The sequence below is a fragment of the Haliotis cracherodii genome, unplaced genomic scaffold (assembly GCF_022045235.1).
Source record: "Haliotis cracherodii isolate W230 unplaced genomic scaffold, xgHalCrac1.p SCAF_2, whole genome shotgun sequence".
Lineage (NCBI taxonomy): Eukaryota > Metazoa > Mollusca > Gastropoda > Lepetellida > Haliotidae > Haliotis > Haliotis cracherodii.
Genome location: NW_027266275.1, coordinates 79,048,898 through 79,063,964, shown reverse-complemented (window position 1 = coordinate 79,063,964; position 15,067 = coordinate 79,048,898). Strand labels below are relative to the sequence as shown.

General features: G+C 39.4%; 1 protein-coding gene across 1 annotated transcript in view; it reads right to left on the bottom strand.

Moving 5' to 3' along the window:
• LOC139469680 (DNA-directed RNA polymerase III subunit RPC1-like) overlaps positions 1 to 12,552 on the bottom strand; it is a 42,505-nt gene extending 29,953 nt beyond the window's left edge. Inside the window, exons 1-9 of the mRNA XM_071251921.1 lie at positions 12,401 to 12,552; positions 6,921 to 7,056; positions 5,532 to 5,681; positions 4,878 to 5,037; positions 3,340 to 3,494; positions 2,625 to 2,678; positions 1,947 to 2,068; positions 1,091 to 1,190; positions 635 to 712 (exon numbers count right to left, since the gene is read on the bottom strand). Of these exons, the coding sequence (XP_071108022.1) occupies positions 635 to 712; positions 1,091 to 1,190; positions 1,947 to 2,068; positions 2,625 to 2,678; positions 3,340 to 3,494; positions 4,878 to 5,037; positions 5,532 to 5,681; positions 6,921 to 7,056; positions 12,401 to 12,444 (999 nt within the window). The 5' untranslated portion in view covers positions 12,445 to 12,552. The remainder of the gene's footprint in view (positions 1 to 634; positions 713 to 1,090; positions 1,191 to 1,946; positions 2,069 to 2,624; positions 2,679 to 3,339; positions 3,495 to 4,877; positions 5,038 to 5,531; positions 5,682 to 6,920; positions 7,057 to 12,400) is intronic.
• Positions 12,553 to 15,067: the final 2,515 nt, after the last annotated feature.

Sequence of the window (15,067 nt, the reverse complement as noted above, 5' to 3'; positions counted from 1 at the left end):
CACACAGCAAGCTAGGCCTAGTTGTCTCACAGCAAGGTAGGCCTAGTTGTCTCACAGCAAGGTAGGCCTAGTTGTCTCACACAGCGAGGTAGGCCTAGTTGTCTCACAAAGCAAGGTAGGCCTAGTTGTCTCACACAGCGAGGTAGCCCTAGTTGTCTCACAGCGAGGTAGGCCTAGTTGTCTCACACAGCGAGGTAGGCCTAGTTGTCTCACAGCAAGGTAGGCCTAGTTGTCTCACAGCAAGGTAGGCCTAGTTGTCTCACACAGCAAGGTAGGCCTAGTTGTCTCACAGCAAGGTAGGCCTAGTTGTCGCACACAGGAAGGTAGGCCTAGTCTCACACAGCAAGGTAGGCCTAGTCTCACACAGCGAGGTAGGCCTAGTTGTCTCACACAGCAAGGTAGGCCTAGTTGTCTCACACAGCAAGGTAGGCCTAGTTGTCTCACAGCGAGGTAGGCCTAGTTGTCTCACAGCGAGGTAGGCCTAGTTGTCTCACACAGCGAGGTAGGCCTAGTTGTCTCACACAGCAAGGTAGGCCTAGTTGTCTCACAGCAAGGTAGGCCTAGTTGTCTCACACAGCAAGGTAGGCCTAGTTTGGACTGGTCCTATTCACTGTACCTGCCCCTAATTACTCACCTGCATGTGGAGGGGGATGCCGGACGTCTCACTGTTGTATAGCAGCGCCACCTGCAGCTGCAGGAAATCCCAGTCTTCCTGCAAACAAAGGCATCACGTCAGGAACTCGGGGAGCTGTGATGATGTCCCATCATAAGTCGTTATGTTGCAGCAGAGATATATTTATTTAATTTTAGTAATGTAAGTACTGTATTCATTCAAATCTGTATCATTAAACGCAAAACTCTATTTGACGCAATCCCACCAACTCATTTATAGCAACACCAACTGACTGACATTAACTGCAACTGATGCTTATATTGCTGACAAAGAATGAATAAAGACATCATATATCCCATGAGTTGACTCGACGTGCAAATTGTTGACAGAGTATATATATCTTAAGCAGTTCAAGACGCAGGTGAACTGAACAAAGCAGTGCCTGTGCAGGGCACATCAAGACCAGGACATACTTACCATAATCATCTGCATCTTGGCCCCAGTAGCACGATGTTTCTGAATCACATCATTCAGGAAAATAATTTCGGTCAGCTTCATTGTAATATCATCTTCATTCCTGCAACATACAATGTTGAAAGTGGATGACATATTGTCGCTCCCCGTGACAGTCCAGCTTACAGGTTCAAGACAATCGCCAAACATACTTTTGTAATAAAAACACCAGTCCTGAGTCTAATAAAATAACTTCATAAGTCCATGATCTAAAAGTATAAAATAGTCAAACTAATGTCAAAACACAAGTCTGGGATAATACTCAAAAGGTTTTCACATGCACTGGTAATATCATGACTGAATATCTGGCTTAGAATTGGTCTTCAGCAACCCATGCTTGTCATAAGAAGCGACTAACAGGTGGTCAGGCTGGCTGACTTGGTTGATGCATCTCATCGTATCTTAATTAAGATGATTTTCGCGACGTCAGTCACTAGATTGTCTGGTCCAGACTCATATTACAGAAATTGTCATATTGCTTGAATATGCTGAGTTCCGCATAAACAACAAACAAGACATGTTACGGCCTTGTTCGAAGCAAGAAACAGGCCATCCATTAGAAAGCGGCCATACGAATGTATGACGTCATCGTGGCTAAACTAATAGACATACACAGAAACATAATTCTTTCCCCAACACAGTACTAATGCATCACAGCATCTATTGCCACTAGAACACAAGAAATATCTCCTATGTATTACCATGATTACGGTTGGACAGTTTGGTAAAGCTGACTGCCAGTATGTCGGATAATCAACAAAAGAGGGTCACAATAGTTTGGGTGGCATCTGTATGTGTGAGGGACAACATTGTTACTCACGTGCCCGACTTCAGGTCCGAGACAACGGAAGGCCGTATGCAGATGGGTGGGACAAGGATGCGAGTGAGGATGAGGTTTTCTGGCCTTCCCACTGTTGGGTTCATCAACAACAGGGGAATATCCTGTAACAAACACGCCAACAGTCACAAAACTACAGATTGATTGGTTGATTGATTGATTGATGGGTTGATTGGTTGATTGATTGATTGATTGATTGATTGATTGATTGATTTGGATTTTACACTGCTTTAAGCAAGATTTCTGCAATATCACTCTAGGGGACACCAGAAATGGGGCTTCACACGTCGTATCCAAGTAGGAAATCAAACACTAGCCTTCAGCGTGACTAGAGAACGCTTTAACCAGTATGCTACCCCACCCCCTAGGTGAATCGGAAGTGAAGTATATTGTTCGCAGATTCTTACAATGACTGTCATCTGTGTCAGTATACAGTTCAAGTTCTCAGTCTCCCTGTGATACATACATCCTTCTGTCTAAGTGAGTATAGCTTTATGCTGCTTTTAACAATATCCCAGGAATATTACATCTGTGGACACCATGTGTGGAATGAAACCAGGACCCTCAGCATGACAAGCAAGCACTTTAACCACTCGGCTACCCCACTAACCCTCCTTCTGGTATAAAGATGCTCTCCCCATTCAGTGAACGCAAGCTTACCTCATCTCGTATCCGCTCAAACAGATGAAGCACTGACAATGGATTGAGCACCTCCTGCAAGCAAATACAATATTACACTTCTTCAATGTTAGAGGAGGACAAGAAAGGCTGAAGTGAGACTAAAACACAAGAAGGGTTAAACCTTGTGTGATTAACACGAAAAGGACATAGTGAGGAAAAACTCCATGTTAAACATACTTTGAATTTTATTTTAAAAATATTGAAATATTTCAACTTCAAAATGTATGAAAAGAAAATATGATTATTTCGTAAATTAGTTTCCTATCTGATCGCATTAAAGTACCGTATTCGACATAATGTGCGCCCACAGAGATATTTGCTAACATATTGGCTAGTGAACAATCCGAATTAGCACCCCTATCGATTGATCAATGTACACAAGGCTTATTTGTTCGTGTATAAAACACACTCGTGTGTTACATGCACCCTTAATTATGGGCAATTAAATTCTGGAAAATATATCTGTTGTGTATAATACGCACCGGCTTTTCTTTTGTATCCTTTCAGGCTGTCAGCATAAACTACGAAATTTACAATCTTTCAACTCCGTTTTTTTTCTCATCAAAATTATATTCTAATAAGATTCCCCTATTTTTAATTTTGAGAGCGCCCAGGGCGCTCATTACGTCGAATACTGTATTCACCATGTTTAAGAAATGACAAGAATCATAACCCAACTAAGTAAATAGTTCACCTGTGTTTTAGGCAAGAGTCCCTCAAGTTCCTTATTGCTTTCATTGGCACTTTGAAACGAACCAACGAACTCAGTAAAAACAGGCTCTCCTCCTTTTCTGTTTTGTTTGTAACGATCATGTATAATCTTTAAGAGGCCGCATTTCTTCACCATTCCTGTAAGAGTAACCAGATAAAGCAGTGTTCAAATTAAGCCAAGGGTCCTTGTCAGAACCATGTTAAATGTTACAAAAGTTGGCGTCCTTAGATTCAAACACCACAGCAGCAAACCACAGGAACTCCATTGTCTGGGTGACCTTGTGGCTGTGTGATCCAGTGGCTGTGTGATCCAGTGACTGTGTGATCCAATGGCTGTGTGATCCAGTGACTGTGTGATCCAATGGCTGTGTGATCCAGTGGCTGTGTGATCCAATGGCTGTGTGATCCAGTGGCTGTGTGATCCAATGGCTGTGTGATCCAGTGGCGGTGTGATCCAATGGTTGTGTGATCCAGTGGCTGTGTGATCCAGTGGCTGTGTGATCCATTGGCTGTGTGATCCAGTGGCGGTGTGATCCAGTGGCGGTGTGATCCAGTGGTTGTGTGATCCAATGGCTGTGTCCCTAGGATACAGTCTTTGAGGCTGATATGTAGTTGAGATTGAAAACACAGCCTTTACCCTGGTTTATCTCAGAGGGCATTCTCAGGTGGAAATGCCAGCCCCAAGGTTACAGCACCCGTTCCACAAAACAATTTACCACTAAGATGATCGTGACACCCACGCACTAAAATAGGCTTATGATCATCTTAGCGCTAGGACTGCTTTGTGGAAGTGGGCCCAGGACCTTACCGTATGTCCTTGTGTCAAGGGGTTTAACGTGGTGTATAAGATTATTATACTTATATAGCGACCTGCATGCACGTGTGTGTGGTCCAGCTTGTACTAGTCCAGATTAATACCGGCTTTACAGTGCTAGCACACAGATATACCATGCTACAGTTTAACATGGATACTTCAGTCAGACACGGTATACTGACTCCGAGTGACCCAGTCCTTCTTTTACGCCCTTAAGGACAAGTTCCAAGCAGGGTAACAACAAGTAATATCTTTTAACGTCTTTTGACATGATACGGCCGGGGTTGGAACGACCAACCTTTCACTCTCCAGGCAGACGCTCTATCCCCTAAACCACGGAGGCAGTCTGAATAATGCCTTAAGTGCCTTGATTCATGTAGAATACCATGAGCATGTCGCTGACAAAACAAGGATCATGATTAAGGCAAAACTTGAAATCAAACCCAGGTACAGCAGATCCTGACACAGCTAAGGGATGCAACACTGCATAGCAAATTGGGGTGCCTTGACCAATAAACACCTGTTCCTCTGACACAAAAACACAAAAAATAAAGGAATAAGTGATTGAAAGCTGTTTTATGCTGCAGTCAGCAATAATCCAGCTGTATTCAACTATCTGTAAATAATCCGTCCTCAGGTAAACTTGAGAGGGATATGGAAATGTAGGACTCGAAAGTTACTTGTTCCAGAAAGCCATAACATCTCACCATTATATGTCCCACAGGAACGACATATTGGCACCTTCCTGGCAGCATCGTAGATCTTCTTCCTCATAGCTTTCTTCTGAAGGTAGGTCATCCCTGGCCTCTTCAGAGACTCCAGGAAGGACTTCTTATCAGCAGCATGCAGCAGTAGGTGGCTGCAATTCTGAGGGAAATCAATGGATTATTATCATGAAGAAATGACTAGGAAGTGAGTGGTTTCAGACTAAACATATCAGTGTTATTTTAATGTCGAAAGAAACCCCTAAATGACACAGGTCACCGATAGTGCCACATTTGCAGAATCAGCATGCCATTTATCAACTATCTGGGAAAGCTAAGTGATGCAACTCAAATACCATTGTGCATATACATTTCATTTTAGTTGATGGCAAAGTTTTCACTTGTCTGCTATGTCTACTTACAAACAAATTACAAACTTCTGCTGATTCGGGCATGGAACACAATTGGGATACAATGACCTGCATCAACCAGCCTTCCCACCCAATCCATTTAGTCACCTTACGGCAAACATATGTTTCTGGGGACCTATATTATTTCCCGGAATCCCCACGGATTAGATGACAGAAGTGCATGATGGGATAAACCATACCAAACAGAATGTGGCCAGACGAGGTAAGATGCTATTTGTCTCCATACCTTACAAATCATTTGTAATACTGTTATAGTTGTCCGGAAAAATCCAATATGGAAAACAGGGAGTTCCAGTTCTACGAAGCCATAGTGACCAGTACAGTCTGCCAGGCCTTTCCCACACGTGTCACATGTGTTGTCCTTCTCACTGGTGCCCTGAAAGAACAAAGTGTTACTGGAGCGAAATACAAATAAAACAAATGCACTGGAGACTTAAAAAATTTATCTGATTACAAATATCACTTATGATATTGCCTGTATCATGTTTGTTTTTGTTTTGTTGTTGTGTAACACCACACTCGGCAATACTCCAGATATATGTTGGCCAGTAAATTATGAAGTCTGGACCAGACAATCCAGAGATTGATATAATGAGCAATAACCCAGCCATCAGGTCATGACAACATGCAATGAGTGAGTGAGTTAGGTTTAACGCCGCTTTTAACAGTATTCCAGTTATATCGCGGCGTGTCAGCTTAATTTGGGAGGAAAGCCCGAAGTGATGCAGGTCTCAGACGTTTACCACTTTACCCATATTTAAACAATGATGACTCCCTGAATACAATCCGATCTCAGCAATGTCGGACAAGTCCATTTTATGAACAGGGGTGCTTAGTGTGGTATTTCACAGATATCTCACAATTTTTACGGCGGTTATATGTAGCTTTTCCCCTAATACAGATTGCCATATCTCCCCCACTTTCAGAAGTGATCATTCAGCAATGGCGTTTTTCTGTGTTGCCAACCAACATCTATGGGGAACAACTCACTAGACACTTCCCTCTTAAAAAAAACATCTTCAAATCTACGACGCCAGCAAGTTGCGAGCGCATGTTCAAATCTCCAGAAATGATGTTTGGTAGAACAATGTTACATTGTTGAATAAACAACTCTTCATTCTTCATTGTTCTTTGCGATTTATCACGCAGCATCTTATGTAAAGTAATCATACAAGACTGACTGACTGAGTTGGGTTTAACGCCGCTTTTAACAGTATTCCAGTTATATCACGGCGTGTCAGCTTAATGTGGGAGGAAAGCCCGAAGTGATGCAGGTCTAAGACGTTTACCACTTCGGTGAAACCCACGAGCACGGGTATGGTGCTGACAAACCTAGAAACATAATTGGGGCGAACCGGGATTCGAACCCACAATCAAAGGTTTCTGGCGTGCCTAAGGGACGCAACTCTGCACAGCGAATCGCGGCGCCTTAGACGACTGGGCCACCCGTGCCCCCTAATCATACAAGATCTATATTAGGATGATTTAGGCAATTCTAGCACTGTGCAATTCTCTAGCCTGTCCATAGTGACAAATCTTGCAAAAGGTATTTAAGCTTTTTAAGCATGTCCAAATGGTAGTTCAGCAAAAACATGACAACTTGTATGACGCCCACCATTTTGTGATCGAGGACCCCGAAAGCAACAGGTTTCCTGCTTCCGTCCTGATTGTAGAGGTTCTTGCAGGTCACCTGTATGTGGGCGACTTGCTGCATCTCCTGGGGAGTCATCATCCCAAAGGTGACGTGGGAGCTGGAACAGTGAGACAGTGACAGTAACTCATGTTGTTCAACACCAGTCAGTAATCAGGGATTTATGTAATTCTGCTCCATGGCCGATATTCAGACCCAAGTAAATTGGAATAAACCAAACTGGAATAAAGATATTCCCAATACATGTTATGAATTTGTTAAGTTGACTTTTCACTGATAACAGGACCAATAAAAAGGAAGAGACTTTACGCTTAATAATTACATTGAATGCAATGTTAAAAGCAAATTTGTTTTAACATCCCAATTTGGATCAAAATAATTATTTCTTTTTCCAGTTTACCTGCCAAGGTCACTTAGTTTGGAATCCTATATCAATCCTTGGCATTATTCCAGATATATTACACGGACCTGTAAACAATCAAGTCTGGACCAGGCAAACAATTGACTGAAAGCTTTAGCAGTGGGTCACACCATTCTGGCATGATGACACTTGGTCACCCGATCCTCTTCAGCAGCTCTTACAAACAGCATGGGATATGGGCACCTGTTCTCCACCCTCATCCCAATGGAAGGGGAGGCAAACACAACAAAGTATCACGATATGCATGCTGCAATATACAGCTGATACAGGATACGTATTGTAACACCTACTTTCAACAATATTCTAGCCAAATCATGGCAGGGACACCAAGAGGGGTTTTCAGCATTGGACATGTGGGGTGACAAGTTAACACTCTAACCCCTAACCTACCCTACCACTCTACTGCGGTGTCATGAGAAGACAAATGAAGAGGAAAACATAATAAACAATGGTTAAAATGATGCACATATGAGCTCATGTCTGAACACGTGGAAAATTGGGTATCATAAATAACAAACGTGTAGTTGGCTTGCACCTGTGATTTCTCTGCTTATACTTGTTTCTTCATAATAAACTCTTAGTTTTAGGAGGTTTTACTTTTTCCTACTAAGAGCTCTGAAGTTTTATGTTTTCCAGGTATGAATAGTTTTGATGTTTTAATTTTTCCTAGTATGACTGGCTTTGATGTTTTACGTTTTCCTAGTATGACTGGCTTTGATGTTTTACGTTTTCCTAGTATGACTGGCTTTGATGTTTTACGTTTTCCTTGTATGACTGGCTTTGATGTTTTACACTTTCTTAGTATGACTGGCTTTGATGTTTTACGTTTTCCTAGTATGACTGGCTTGGATGTTTTACATTTTCCTAGTATGACTGGCTTTGATGTTTTACGTTTTCCTAGTACAAATAGCTTTGAGGTTTTACTTTTTCCTAGTATGACTGGCTTTGATGTTTTACTTTTTCATGGTATGACTGGCTTTTTGATGTTTTACGTTTTCCTAGTACGAATAGGTTTGATGTTTTACGTTTTCCTTGTATGACTGGCTTTGATGTTTTACACTTTCTTAGTATGACTGGCTTTGATGTTGTACGTTTTCCTTGTATGACTGGCTTTGATGTTTTACACTTTCTTGGTATGACTGGCTTTGATGCTTTACGTTTTCCTAGTATGACTGGCTTTGAGGTTTTACTTTTTCCTAGTATGACTGGCTTTGAGGTTTTACTTTTTCCTAGTATGACTGGCTTTGATGTTTTACGTTTTCCTAGTATGACTGGCTTTGATGTTTTACGTTTTCCTAGTATGACTGGCTTTGAGGTTTTACTTTTTCTAGTACGACTGGCTTTGATGTTTTACGTTTTCCTAGTATGACTGGCTTTGATGTTTTAATTTTTCCTAGTATGACTGGCTTTGATGTTTTACGTTTTCCTTGTATGACTGGCTTTGATGTTTTACACTTTCTTAGTATGACTGGCTTTGATGCTTTACGTTTTCCCAGTATTACTGGCTTTGAGGTTTTACTTTTTCCTAGTATGACTGGCTTTGATGTTTTACGTTTTCCTAGTATGACTGGCTTTGATGTTTTACGTTTTCCTAGTATGACTGGCTTTGATGTTTTACGTTTTCCTAGTATGACTGGCTTTGAGGTTTTACTTTTTCTAGTACGACTGGCTTTGATGTTTTACTTTTTCCTAGTATGACTGGCTTTGAGGTTTTACGTTTTCCTAGTATGACTGGCTTTGAGGTTTTACTTTTTCTAGTACGACTGGCTTTGATGTTTTACGTTTTCCTAGTATGACTGGCTTTGATGTTTTACTTTTTCCTAGTATGACTGGCTTTGATGTTTTACGTTTTCCTTGTATGACTGGCTTTGATGTTTTACACTTTCTTAGTATGACTGGCTTTGATGTTTTACGTTTTCCTTGTATGACTGGCTTTGATGTTTTACACTTTCTTAGTATGACTGGCTTTGATGCTTTACGTTTTCCCAGTATTACTGGCTTTGAGGTTTTACTTTTTCCTAGTATGACTGGCTTTGATGTTTTACGTTTTCCTAGTATGACTGGCTTTGATGTTTTACACTTTCTTGGTATGACTGGCTTTGATGCTTTACGTTTTCCTAGTATGACTGGCTTTGAGGTTTTACTTTTTCCTAGTATGACTGGCTTTGAGGTTTTACTTTTTCCTAGTATGACTGGCTTTGATGTTTTACGTTTTCCTAGTATGACTGGCTTTGATGTTTTACGTTTTCCTAGTATGACTGGCTTTGAGGTTTTACTTTTTCTAGTACGACTGGCTTTGATGTTTTACGTTTTCCTAGTATGACTGGCTTTGATGTTTTAATTTTTCCTAGTATGACTGGCTTTGATGTTTTACGTTTTCCTTGTATGACTGGCTTTGATGTTTTACACTTTCTTAGTATGACTGGCTTTGATGTTTTACGTTTTCCTTGTATGACTGGCTTTGATGTTTTACACTTTCTTAGTATGACTGGCTTTGATGCTTTACGTTTTCCCAGTATTACTGGCTTTGAGGTTTTACTTTTTCCTAGTATGACTGGCTTTGATGTTTTACGTTTTCCTAGTATGACTGGCTTTGATGTTTTACGTTTTCCTAGTATGACTGGCTTTGATGTTTTACGTTTTCCTAGTATGACTGGCTTTGAGGTTTTACTTTTTCTAGTACGACTGGCTTTGATGTTTTACTTTTTCCTAGTATGACTGGCTTTGAGGTTTTACGTTTTCCTAGTATGACTGGCTTTGAGGTTTTACTTTTTCTAGTACGACTGGCTTTGATGTTTTACGTTTTCCTAGTATGACTGGCTTTGATGTTTTAATTTTTCCTAGTATGACTGGCTTTGATGTTTTACGTTTTCCTTGTATGACTGGCTTTGATGTTTTACACTTTCTTAGTATGACTGGCTTTGATGTTTTACGTTTTCCTTGTATGACTGGCTTTGATGTTTTACACTTTCTTAGTATGACTGGCTTTGATGCTTTACGTTTTCCCAGTATTACTGGCTTTGAGGTTTTACTTTTTCCTAGTATGACTGGCTTTGATGTTTTACGTTTTCCTAGTATGACTGGCTTTGATGTTTTACGTTTTCCTAGTATGACTGGCTTTGATGTTTTACGTTTTCCTAGTATGACTGGCTTTGAGGTTTTACTTTTTCTAGTACGACTGGCTTTGATGTTTTACTTTTTCCTAGTATGACTGGCTTTGATGTTTTACGTTTTCCTAGTATGACTGGCTTTGATGTTTTACTTTTTCCTAGTACGACTGGCTTTGATGTTTTACGTTTTCCTAGTATGACTGGCTTTGAGGTTTTACTTTTTCCTAGTACGACTGGCTTTGATGTTTTACTTTTTCCTAGTATGGCTGGCTTTGAGGTTTTACTTTTTCCTAGTATGACTGGCTTTGAGGTTTTACTTTTTCCAAGTAAGACTTGATGACCTGAGTAGCAGATAAAGTTTGGCCTCAGTCTTAAAACTTCATTATGGATGACAGGATCGAACCCACAACCTCCTGGTCAGCAGTCAGGCACTCCAACCTTTAGACTACAGAACTGGTAGAAGACAGGTGGTTAAACAGAAGGTGCCATGTTTAGTGTATATTTCATGGCCATATATATTTATGAGCATTACCTTTGACTATCATGACACACTTTCATACATAATATTAAACAAATATTAATAAATATTGTTCTTACAGATTATAAGTCCGATGAAACACAACTCGTCGGTTTTGGTTGACATAGTAAAACATGAGTCAGAGACCTGGGCCCACTTGCACAAAGTGATCTTAGCGCTAAGATGATCGTAACTCCCAATACTTTAACATAGGCTTACTATAGTTGTAGTGCTAAGATCGCTTTGTGCAAGTGGGCCCAGGGCCCCGTTCCTAAAAGCGATCTTAACACTACAATGATCGTAAGCCTTTGTTAAAGTATAGGACTTACTATCACCTTAGTGCTAAGATCTCTTTGAGGAACGGGGCCCTGGCTAGTAAAGTGTTAACACCCTCAATTTTACAAGCTCCATCACTGCTTCCTTCAGGTCTTACTGTTTCCACCAAAACCTACAAGTCATGTTTTATCCCTCACACAAGGTAAATCATTCACACTGGTATACATGTATGGGTGTGTTTCACTAATACATGTTATAACATATACACACTAGTGGTCCTACAGATAATTTAATGGCCAACTGCCCAACATTATTTTCAGGAATTAAAGTGCTTCAAACTTATACATTCGGATTGCATGTTTCACCCTTCAGTTCATATGGATACAATTTAGTTAAATTACATTTTAATAAAAGGTAAACTGACATTTCAAATTGTGAACTATTCTATTCACTTCAATTTTGAAATTACTGGCCCTCGAGCTGCCTATGCATTTGTGTCTGTCTAATAATAATAATAATAATAATAATAATAATAATATTCTATTTTAAGTGAGTTATGGAATTTAAAATACATAAAACTTTGCTGATAGGGTTGAAATGACTTGCATCTATATCCTAGCTCCAGAGCAAATGCTATCCATTCAGATTTTAACAACACTTTTGTGTAACAAAGTGACATCTGTTGTCAAGATAAAATATATAGGAGTAGGCATAATAACGACCATGTGTTCGTAGAGATTGCAATGCTAAAAACAAATCCAGAAATACTATTTAAATTCACGTCAGTACTTGTTATATGTCATTGCATCCGAAAGTGTTGAAGCTTCACAACAAGTGATGACCAACTGACAGAGAACGGTATAGAAACCTTGGGATTGTTTGAAGATTATCAAGATAGATTTTTAAAATGTGACTGAATCTTGACTTGGTTATAAATACGGGATTATTGTATAAAATTACGGTGAAAAAAGAGTCCTTCATTCTTAACATAATACATCTTTTCATATATTTATTTTGCGAATTCACTTTCTCAACAGCGCTTTTGTAATTGCAAATGTTCCCGAGATGAATAGTTTCTCGTGTCACTTGGTACGCCCAGATGTCTTGAAGTATGTCTTACATTTTCTTGGCCACATCGGCCTCTCTGAATTGTTCCTTCACCATTGTTGTTTAGTTTTGTCAGCGCACTTGTTTAGGTAGCATCACAATATTCCGACAAGTACTCCTGTTTCTAAGACTTTGCACATGTTTTCGTCATTTTCCATTTGACCTATATCCGTGTATGCTTTCCGATTGAAGATTTGCGCTTAAATATCCCAACTAGACAGGCACCAGTCAGATAACGAAGGAACCGGCCAAAACAGCATTGCAGCGAAATGGCAAGAGAAATTAACTCAAAACGGACAAGAGACACGTTTAAAACAAAATTAAAGAAGAAAGTACAATCATACTCGGCAATCGTCAATCTCATTAAAATCAGATCTTCGTTCTCGCTACGATAAACAAAGATCTCTGTTAAGCGGTAGCGAGAACTAAGATCTGATTTTAATTAGATTGGACAACGTCAAATTATGCTTTCATTTCTAATTTTATAATTTAAAGTAAGATATTTTTAAAGAATTTAAGTGTGTTATACTTTTAGGTAGAGTAATAGTGAATTCTACTATTCATTTGGGCAATAATCGATTCTGATCAGTGGTTTCAAATATTATTAACACATGGGGATAATCTTATGGGGACACAGAAAAATCTTATTACAATTCGGACCGAGGTTTCGGTGTAAGAACCTACATCGAAACGTCGCTCCTAATTGTAATACAGTAAACTACGGTTATAACGAAGACGCTTATAACGAACTGACGGATATAACGAACTTACTTTTTGGTCCCGACTGCTTGCTGTAATCATGCTGTATATGTGCTTATAACGAACTACGGTTATAACGAACTAAAATTAGTAGTCCCTTTGAGTTCGTTATAACCGTAGTTTACTGTATTATAAAGTAGTTGTTCATCCATATATCTCATCCTTACAAAACCTTACAGGACTAAAAACCAGCATGCATGTACCGATATGGTCTCTAATTAAGCTTTATAAGTAAATGCATCCGTTTTATGAGTCTGTTAACTTAAGAACAATCTAAAGGAAACAAACAAAATGTTGTTATTGGTTGTCATCAGTGTATATCCAAATGCATGCTTTGTTTGTCAGTTTGTTTGTTTCATGTTAAACGCCACATTTGGCAATATTCAAGCACGGCTGCTACTCAAGACAAATACACTATATCAAGTAGAAGCTTGTATTATGATGACACCCGTGTCCTAAAGGACACAATGGCGACAGGAAAACGGATACAACAAAGATGCAAAATGACAGTTGAACTCAATCTACAGGGAATACATGCACAAACGGACACACACTTTTCACACAAAAACAGGATTCTTGTTTGAAGAATATGTAAAAGAATAATATAATTTTTAAAATATAATCTCAGTCTTTCGGATGTGCTTTGACGATGTCTGTGGACGTTTAACCATATTTTTATCATGACCAGTTTGCGTATGGTCTGTTTTTAACTACAATCTCTTTGCCGGGCAGACCCTCGATAACAGCGGGCGGTAACTCTGATAAACACCGATCTCCGATATAGTCTATTTCAATATCTCAAAGTGAGTTTGTTCAGTATGAAGGCCAAATGACCAAAAGTACAACACAGCTGACAACATATCTGAAGATTCCAGTGTTGAGAAAATTCAATTACATTGAAGCGTACATAAAATGCATAGATATTTACGAAGAATTTATGAGTATTTTTCACAAACAAAGAGTACATGATATTCATATTCGATAGCAGTACTATGCCAATTAAAACAAATTCTATCACATAATGGTACATCAAATGATCTTCTTGCTAAATTATCACCATGAATAGCGGTGATTCGGCGTCTAATAATAACCATTTTAACAATTATTAAGTTAATTAAACTACTTAAGAAGGGAAATTCAGAATTAACAAAGCGCTCTGATTTGTGATATATTTATTAGTTATAAGATGTAGAGTTCAGGTTGTAGTATGGACTTTATATCTATATTTTTTTAAGAAAAGGAGATGAAGCTTTTGAATCACGCAAAGACAGGGCAAACATCTCAATAGTCTTTGTCTTAAACTCAGAAGTATACACAAACAACGTCGTATTCCCACAACAGGGGATGTCCAAGCAAAAACAACAACACTTGAAAGCAAAAGTTGTGATGTTACTATGTGAGAACGTTCAAGAATTGAAGTGAAATACGTATACTTGATATTTCATGTTTGTTTGTTCAAATTCAACAAATAGAATGGATGCTAAACTCCTTTGGACCTAAAATTAGAGTCCGAAAATAACACAAAGGTGAACAGAACGTTACACGTCCCCTGATGTCTGGATTTAATGTATTTTTATCGCCAATCATTAAAAATGTGCTTTCATATAATTTGTTGCTGTTGAAAAGTTGTTAAACGTCGATTATTATTTATACTCATGACCCGTGAAAATCCGGCTTGGAATAAGTCTTCAGCAACCCATGTTTGTCATAAGAGGTGACAAATGTGATCCGGTGGTCAGGCTCGCTGACTTGCTTGATGCATATCCTGGGTCTGGTCCAGACTCGATTATTTACAGACCGCCGTCATATAGCTGGAATATTGCCGAGAGCGGCGTTAAACAACAAACAAACAAACAAAATTTGTATAGCCTGTAAACATTAAACAGTTTATGCATTGGACCTGTGCCTGCTACACATATTA